At 37.6% G+C, this 10097-nt stretch overlaps 1 protein-coding gene across 1 annotated transcript in view; it reads right to left on the reverse strand.

Moving 5' to 3' along the window:
* LOC107591564 (kelch-like protein 5) overlaps window positions 1-10097 on the reverse strand; it is a 30976-nt gene that overhangs the window by 19101 nt on the left and 1778 nt on the right. The window contains exon 2 of the mRNA XM_016280756.1: window positions 1409-1591. Within this exon, the coding sequence (XP_016136242.1) occupies window positions 1409-1591 (183 nt within the window). The remainder of the gene's footprint in view (window positions 1-1408; window positions 1592-10097) is intronic.

The following is a 10097-nucleotide window of genomic DNA, read 5'->3' on the forward strand; positions in this document are numbered from 1 at the left end:
GGGGAGAAAAAGTGTGGAAAGGGTTGGGGGGGGGGGGGACACAACAACTGTGTCTGATACGTTTTTTTTCACTTTAATAAACGTTAAGAGTATAAAATCTTCTCACATGCAACAAAATGCACACATATATTTTGTAATATAATTTTTCTAATCTGTCTTGTATGTTTGCAATACATTACACAATACACACAGATCACTTTATATCTGTAATTGAATATACATATAAATACAGTCATTTGCATTTGTACTCTGAACTGAAAATATATGTGAATGCACTTTTGCATTTTTAATAACTTTTGAGACTGTTGTTTCCTGTGTATCTTTAAATTGTTCCACAACACTGATTCTCAAATATAAGTAGCTTAATCGTTTAACACAAACGTCCACCTCTCCACAAACTCTTGTGTGACACATACGTGTTGAACACCTGTCACTCTATCAGCATCACAGGGAAATCTCACTTGTCATAGGCTATGCTTTCTCGTGAATATCAAAATCATATGTATGTGTTCAGAGCAGTGTAAATCTAAAACATACATGTCACAGCAACATCTAAAAAAACCTAAGCTAATAACTTTCCCTTAAAATTATATCACTGTTGTTCTTTTTTGAGATCTGTGTTTTCAGATTTCAAAGAGAGGAACAAAAGGGTTTTGTAAAGATAAGGTTTAATGTAAAGTTAAATTACGTTTTTGGTTAACGCAAGAAATCTTGACTGGCATTATTAAGATCTGGTCAAATATTGGCCAACACTTAATTTTCCATATAGTATTTGCAAATATAATCTATGGCAAGTTTACAAGAGACAAGATGCACATCCACTCTTCAATTGCCTGTTAATTTAGTTTTAATTATTTTAAATTGGGCATAAAGTTATTTTAAGTATCATTTTAGTTTTCATCCGTTGTAACCATAACTTATTCCAAATATTCTGTTGCTATAACAGACACTACACTTTATCAAAAATCATACACAAAATAGTACCATGGCAGTTTCAAAAGTCCAAAGTTTTATTCGTCAAAATCAGAAACTGCAATACTTGCTGACAATGAGCTGTGCTATAAATGTGCCACTACTGCTACATTCAGCAGTAAATTGTAACTACCATCACTCATCTCCAGCATCTCCAGGGCATTTATGATTCAGCAGCATGGACTGGATTTACCCAGGCTGAAGAAAAACTTAAACTTGTCGCTGGATTTACTAAAGTTTTTGTGGTTCAGTTTGAGGCTATTTGATATCATTTGTAATGTCTTTAATATGTTTCACAGAGAAGACTCCACCATTATTTGATGCAAACTGGTTTATTGTTTCTGCTTGTATTCCAGTGCAAAATTGTACGGCTTGGTTGTGATTTCAATTAACCATCTGAAATGCGAATGTACTGTTTTTTTTGGGGTTTTTTTACCTGTGTGCAGGTATTCTGCGTTCTCCGGCAAGAAGGACAACATCACAGAGTTTCCGGGTCCTCAGGTAAGCCTCCATGCGTCTGAAGGTGTGTTCAGCGTGACTGTGTGCCTGGAAATGTTCATCTGACACACACGGCTCCATCGACGCACATGAGGACAAAGTCGCATTGCTGTTAGATGTCCTGAAAACACACATGCACTGGGTTAGAAAATTCACATTGACTTGATGAAGAATATACAGTATGTGACCCTGGACCACAAAACCAGTCATGAGGGTCAATTTTTTGAAATTGAGATTTCTACATAATCATAATAAATAATATTTCCATTGATGTATGGTTTGTTAGGATAGGACAATATTTGGCCGAGATACAACTATTTGAAAATCTGGAATCTGAAGGTGCAAAAAAATCTAAATATTGAGAAAATCGCCTTTAAAGTTGTCCAAATTAAGTTCTTAGCAATGCACATTACTAATGATAATACAGATAATGCTCCAGGGTCACATATGTTCATTATAGTCTGTGTATCTGGATCTTTTTCTTAAGTATTATAAATAAAAATTTTAAGACTAAAGAAAGAGTCTTGCTAAATGTACTTTACATTTAAAGTACCCCCATGTCTGCAACTTTCTTATGGGCCTTGAGTACCAACATTCCCGGTAAGTCTAATCTCAGCTTGTGCTGAATTGGACTAAAATATCAAAGGCTAGATCAACAATAACAAAAAATCGTTATCTACCTTTAAATAGAGGCATAAGCTTCCTTGCAAAATTAGGGCTACACGCACTCAAAATTTCACACACATGCACACGATCAATGGATGGATAAATATAGAGGGCTTTAGAGAGCTGTTAGTAATTAGCTTTGATGATGAAGCTGGCCATGAAATACACAAAGCAATTTAGCTTGTTCCCAAATGGCTGTCGTCTCTACTGCCTCTCGCTCTCTCTCCCTTTATCGCTGGCTTCCTGTCATTCTTGTCTCTCTGTCTCTTCCCCGTCTCTGCAGACTGCCTTGCAATCCCCATTTCAGTGTTCACACTTATTTTCTCTCTCTTAACGGTGATCTTGTGAGCACATCTCTATAGTAGAAATTCTGTCCACATTCGAGGGCCTTCTGATTCATCCAGGATCCTTGATAATTAATTGTGCTTGCTGTAATTAATCACAATAGCCAGAAAGTGAGCCTGCGGAGAAGGCGATAATAGTAAACTCTAACTGCTCTTTCTTGTCAATAAATCACAAGTTAACAGTCAAACACTCTCAAGCACTGAAATGCAAGACATTTTTAGTCTTATCCGTTATTGAGAACCAGAACTGCAGGTTTGTGAAACAGCTATATCAGCTAAATCAGTCTAATTACCCACTGGCTGTTTAGTGAAATACACATTCAAAACAGACCTTTGTTGAAATAAATGGTATTAGAATAAAAACTGCATATATCACATCACTACAGAAAATAAATAATTCTCATTACCAAACACAGCAAACACACAGGCAAATTCACAATCCTCCAAACACGACCTACCAAAGTAAACATCACACAGACCCCCGCGTGAGTGCAAACACACAGGAGAGAGGCAGCAATTTATCTCAAAAAGCCAGATAAACACCTGCCAGTTCCTGAACATCCCCAGTGGGCACTCGTCCATTCATATTTGCACTCTTTTTCATACTCCCTCAGCTTCCTTTTCATTGAATATCCTCCTTATTTCCAGTCTTCCTCTTTCTCTGTTCTTTCTGTCAAATATTGGGGAGTAACAGTAACTAAAAGTACTGACGCTACTGTAGCCAAATTCTACAGCGTGACAGTATCCACCGCGATGCATTTAAAATAGTTTTCTGTTTCCAACAGATTCCACTGTAACATGTTAAATCGCAACACTCCTGTTTTAAAAATCACATTGTTTGCACATGTAGCACTGCAGCTGAGCAAACTAAAGCAATAATTGAACAAGCTCTTCTAAACTTCCTTCCCTCTTATATAGCACTGGACAGTCTGGTTCATTTTGGTGAATCGATTAGTGTGAGTGATTCATGTTAATCTAGCAGATTGAGAGAAAAAAAACTTAAAACCATGTGATTTACATTAATGAACCAATTCAGGAAACCAATATCTGAGTTGAAGAATTTGATGTTTTATAATTTTATTAGTTGTATTGAGCAGGACAACATTAAATAAAGACAGATAATGCTGAATTCAGCATAATTAAGTGAAAAACAGCATTTTGTTTTAGTGAAAAGGTTGTATGGACAGTTAAATCAAGGGGTTCACAAGAAGCTGAAACCGCTTGGTTTATGTGAATCAACTGAATGTACCAATTCACTAAAACAACATGCTATTGTTTTCAACTCAGTTGTAGGATTTTGCATGTTTTATAATTCTACTAGTTATATTTAGCAAGAAAACACCAAATAAAACTAGAAAATGCTAAATTTGAGTTAAAAAGAGACAAACAACAGCATTTCATTTCAGTGAATCAGTTGGTTTGAAGAGGTAAAGCAAGTGTTTCAAAAAGGGTTAAAACCACTTAATTCACATGAATCTTCTGAACAAACCTATTCAATAAAATTTGACAATGTAACTTAATATAATGCAAGTTAAAGGAACACTCCACTATTTTTGAAAATAGGCTCATTTTCCAACTCCCCTAGAGTTAAACAGTTGAGTTTTACCGTTTTCTAATCCATTCAGCCAATCTCCGGGTCAAGCAGGCGATCACGTTGGTTATGTTGACGGATGTTATCCTATTTTCAGGTGCTGTGTAATATCATTGCGCCTGCTGCACCCATGGTACGGCAGCAAAGTTCCTTGATTATTACGCCAGAATGAGAGTATAGTTCCTAGCCATATCGGCCTAGAAAATCACAACTTAGTCAGTCTTAGTACACAATGTAACTACAGAAGAGTCAAGTTTTAAATAGGAAAAATATAGAAACTCTTTGGTCATTTGTGAGCGAGACGCTAAAGGTCTAATCAGATTCAATGATCTATGCTAAGCTACAGCTAAAAGTGCTACCGCCAGACCCGAAGATCGCTGAATGGATTCGAAAACGGTAAAACTCAACTGTTTAACTCTTAGGGGAGTTGGAAAATGAGCCTATTTTCAAAAATAGTGGAGTGTTCCTTTAACTACTAGCTATGAGAAGGGTGTCGTTTGGGAATCTACAGTTTCAAACCAGCTTCTCCAACACTGTTTCTGTCTTTCATTCTTTCCTTTCTGCGAACTTCATTTTCTAATTTTCAGAATTCCCTCTTTCTCACCCTCTGGCTCTTTTCCTTAATTACTCCATTCTATGCCATTGCTAGTTACCATTCGTCTTTAAGAATAAGACTCTCTCTCTCTCTCTACATCTCCATCTCTTTCTCATTTTAGGAGTATTCCGCTCTATTTTCTAAACCTCATGCTGTGAAAAGATCTGACATTCAGTCCTTCAAAATGAACAGTTAAAATATGCATATTCATGTCTGATCACTTGAGTTGAGGTTAAAGGGAAGAGAGTTGGTTTCCAAGCTATAATGAGCTCCACTCATATCTGCTGTCATTTCAGAACGGATTTGAGCTAGGATTACGACACCATTTGGAGATCTTGATCAGATTTAAACCTCTGTAGGCCAATTCAAAAGGGAATGAGGGAGTATATCAGATGGAGAGGGAAAAATAGGGATTTTACACTTTAGAAAAGTCTGGTGAACATTAATTATGCAAATGCATTTCAAACAGCATCTTACAAGACTCTGAGTCTTATTCTACAAATGGGTATACATAACCACACATTCAGCTTAAAGCAGATGAGGAGACATAGAGCGCCATAAAAGCAGGAAAGAAAAAGAAAAAGGAAAGAGACGGAAGAGGAATTGAAAGGAGAAAATTGTGTCATACAGGCAATTAAAGACAAGCCGTCCAAAATATCAATTCAATTCCCAACCAGCAAACTCAATCATGATACATAGTGCAAGAAACAAGTTTTAACCTGTTCGTTGGAGCTGGTATAAATATAGCCTTTATAAACCCAAAAGCTCTTTTCTAGCTCTCTCGACAAGAAACTTTTAATGACAACACTGTTTTGAAGGATTAAAAAACCCCATCAAAATACCCCAGTGCAGTACACTGTTAGTGAACATCCCAACCCCGCCCACATTGCTGGAAGCAGTGTTTAAATGAATATATACATTTGTGGTGCGCACATTCCTCTTAATACCAAAATAAGCACAACAAAAATGACAGTAGTGAGAAAACTGCAGTTAAGAAAGCACTGATCATAGCGATGTGGATATGTTTGCATTAGTGTGTTCATGTTTTTACTCGCATCTGACCAAGAAAGACTGAACAGAAGAAATGAACAGAGAAGATTTCTGCGTAAAAGAAGGCAGAGCCTATTACATAATCAGCACAGACTAATGATAAGTTAAAGTTCACTTTGGCAAGCAGTTTCAAAATAAAACGACTCCAAACAAACTTAGTTTTGGCCTGATTTTGTTTGGAAAAATGTCACACCAGTGCATTCTTCGATTTCGGTTAAAGTGTACCGAGGCTTTTATTCAAGGCTTTTATTCAAATCTAAACACTAATCAGCTTCAGCACATATATAAAGCCAATCAAAATGGTAAACAAAAGTTAAACTGTGCTTCAAACAAAAAAAAAAGAACACAACTGAACACATGCAAGAAGTGATGCAGGAAATAACGTAAGATCAAGCATGATGCAGGAGTTCTCGCGCGAGACTGGATTTCTTCTCGTTTTAAAATTGTAGCCCGAGAGAAACTTGTGATACAATTATGCTGGTTTCACACTGGTTTGCAGCGAGAGAAAAAAAAAAGGAAAAAAATGAGAATATGAAGGAGAGAATGGTTGCTTGCTGAAGCCGTGGTTGCTGAGGTTTTGTTGCAGGTCTATGACTCCTCCCTGAACTTCCCCTTGCTCTGTATCGTGCTCTCTCATTGGCTGTAGGGTCATCGCCGATGTCATTTTCAGTCAAAACACATTTCACACAACAGGACTCGGAGTCGGCGACAGGTCCAGATAATTAGCATGCTTAATATCTCATGGGCATCGGCGCTTCTCTCAGATCGCTTCTTTCATAACACTACGCAACTGTCTCTCACGTGAATGAGCGCCAATTTGCCTCCGATTTTGGTCATTTGTTGGCGATTTCCACAAAACTGTCGGCGAGTGAAAACTGTGACTAAAATCCTGCAGTGCAACTTTAGAATAAACCACTTGATTCATTTGGATTCCTTGTCTTTATGAACTTCTTGAAACTAGAAAATGTTACGTCGACTTTCAAATGGATGTTCAAAAACGAGGAAAGAAAATTTTTTATATCTTGATTTGTTTTCCAAAGACGAATGAAAGTCTTATGTGTTTGGAATGATAAGAATTTTCATTTTTGTATTAAGTATCCCTTTAAGGTTAGTAATATTTTTATTATATAATATTTTATTATCTAATATCATTAAGTTTTTAATTTGTGTGCGTGTGTGTGTATGTGCGTTTTTGTGACATATGAGGACACAAATTTGTATAATGACATGGGTATGACATAGGTATTACAAGGATGTCCCCATTTTTCAAAACGCTTATAAATCATACAGAGTGAGTTTTTTTGAGAAAGTAAAACTGCACAAAGTTTCCTGTAAGGGGTAGGTTTAGGTGTAGGGTTGGTGTAGGGCAATAGCACGTGCAGATTGTACAGTATAAGAACCATTACGCCTATGGAATGTCCCCACAATTCACAAAAACAAACCTGTGTGTGTGTGTGTGTGTACAGGTATACATGGTTTATGAGGACACAAATGTGTATAATGACATGGGTACTACAACGTAAACATGGTTTATGAGGACACTTCCTGTGTCCCCGTAAAACAAAAGGCTTAAAAAACATACAAAACGGTGTTTTATGAAATTAAAAAATTGCCAGCAGTTTCCTGTAAGGGGTAGGTTTAGGTGTATGGTTGGTGTAGGGCAATAGAAAATACAGTTTGTACAGTATAAAAACCATTACGCCTATGGAGAGTCCCCGTAAACCACAAATACAAGTATGTGTGTGTGTGTGTGTGTGTGTGTGTGTGTGTGTGTGTGTGTGTGTGTGTGTGTGTATCCACATAAATGGAAGCATGAGCTGGAGGCAGAGAAGACAGAGGGAGAGCCCTGGTTTGAATGCTCAACGGATATCAGATGCTTTGTCCCATTATCTCAACATCGTAATTGCAGTTTTCAGTCGGCTAGACAGTTTTCTTCATCTTCCTGTCTCTCTCTCCTTCCATCACTCTCTCGCTTTCTTGTAAGTCATAAACAGCCCCAGGGCCTGGAGGCTTATGGAGTCACACTTGAATCCTCAAATAGTCACTACCTATTTGTGCATCAACTACAACAAACCTTGTGTCTGAAATAATAAAGAGGTGGTGGTCGAAGGCACAAGCTTATGTGGTTTGTGAATGTTATGAACAGTATAAAGAGGGGCCATTTTCACTGAAGTACATTTAGAGGACGGAAAAACAATGAATGTATGATGTGTCTGTAATTTGTTTTCACAAGAAAACATTCCGTTTCAGTTTTTCACATTTAAAATCAACGTGTTACTTGCCAGTTGCCACTTCTTTAATTTTGTGTGAAATTTAATTAAAATTTCAGAGTAAAAACTGTTTCCTCACCATAAGTATGAACAGACAGTTCTCACGGTCTTCAGGTTCAGTTTTTTGCACGAGTGTGTGTTTGTGTGGTTATCTCTTCCTGGTATGAACTGTAAGGAGCAGAAGCAATAGGTTCAATTTACCGTCTCCAAGGTGATGAGTGGCTAAGTGGTTTTCAGAGCTTCACCCCACTGATAGAACCACATCCTTCGATCTCACTAATAAAAAACCCTAGTAAACATACCCACTCACATAGGCTAGTACAAGAGTATGAAGTCTACAGCACAATCAAATGAGGAACACTGCTGCTGGCACATATTTATAGGTCATTACTAAGTGTCAGACACAGAATGAGTCGTCAAACCCAAGAATGGGTCTCAGATTAATAAGACAGACACGCTTGCACATACACTCTCTATTTTCAATCACATAAAGCATGTACTGTAACATTCTGCAATCCCATAAAGCACTGCAACACCTCAAGTCTGTTTTCATCTTTCAAATTCTCACATAAAAGATTCACAGCTGTTCATCACGCTAAAGATCTGTGAAGGAACATTACGCACAATTCATGTACACATCACTTCCTCACTGAGGCAAGGGTGTTTAGTGGAAGTTACATCTTAATCGCACTACTACGCGTACAGTAAGTGCGCTAATGCATCCAAGGTGGGATAATGTTTTTTCACGTTGTGATGATGCAACAAAAGAAACATGAATTTAAAATCTCTGTCACTCATTGATAGTTCACCAAAAAAAAAAGGAACTTCTGTCATTGTATCTGAACCCTCATGTCTCAGATCTTTTCAACAAATCAGTTGTTCTTACTCACAAAAACAGTCTGTGCTGAGTTTTCCAGGAGCACTGTTGTAAGCCTATTGGTGCCGAATGGTTTGAATGTTCTACTTCTGCTTTTGGGAAGTGCCGTCATGAATGAGTCACTCATGAATCGAGTCACTGATTATAACTTAAATTTGCATCATTGCTCACATAAAACTTTTGTATGGCTTCACATTAACACTATAACAACATGCAAGAGTCATGGTTCTTTTGTATCCTTTTTGAGATTTGACATCTTAGGTCACCACTTATTGCCATAAAAAAAGATACACCAGGACGTTCTTTAAAGGGGTCATATGATGCTGCTAAAAAGAACATTATTTTGTGTATTTGGTGTAATGAAATGTGTTTATGCGGTTTAAGGTTCAAAAAACACATTATTTTCCACATACTGTACATTATTGTTTCTCCTCTATGCCCCGCCTTTCTGAAACGTGTCGATTTTTACAAAGCTCATCAGTCTGAAAAAGCGAGGTGTGCTCTGATTGGTCAGCTATCCAGTGTGTTGTGATTGGCCGAATTCCTCAAGCGTGTGACGGAAATGTTACACCCCTCACCACATTGTGATGCCTGCGGCCAGGGGCGTAGCCATCATTTCAGAAGTGAGGGGGACAGAAATGTTATACATAAAATATATATATATAAAACATTACAATATACAATTTCTGTAATCTATATAAGTTTTATAAGGAAGTCTCTTCTGCTCACCAAGCCTGCATTTATTTGATCCAAAGTACAGCAAAAGCAGTAATGTTGTGAAATATTTTTACTATTTAAAATAACTGCTTTCTATTTGAATATATTTTAAAATGATTGCTGTGATCAAAGCTGAATTTCCAGCATCGTTACTCCAGTCTTCAGTGTCACACTATCCTTCAGAAATCATTCTGATATTTTGATTTGCTGCTCAAAAAATGAGTGTTTAGCGCTCCGCGATGTTCATCTCGCCTTGTTCTGGGTCTGAATAAAACATCAGATCATGCACAGACTATCCTGTCTCTTTAAATTTAAATCTATATTTATTCACACCGGCTCTTGAAAACCGCTATGTGAACACACTTGCCTGAAAAAGTACGGGGGACGAATTTACGTGATATTAAAAGTGGGGGGGACACGTCCCCCGCATAATCTACGCCCCTGCCTGCGGCAACCACATGTGACGACCCTGGGCTGGACTCCGCTTCATCCACGGTGAAAGCCGATCCGGCGATCG

Source organism: Sinocyclocheilus grahami, unplaced genomic scaffold (genome assembly GCF_001515645.1).
Source record: "Sinocyclocheilus grahami isolate Dianchi unplaced genomic scaffold, SAMN03320097.WGS_v1.1 scaffold143.1, whole genome shotgun sequence".
NCBI classification, from domain to species: Eukaryota; Metazoa; Chordata; class Actinopteri; order Cypriniformes; family Cyprinidae; genus Sinocyclocheilus; species Sinocyclocheilus grahami.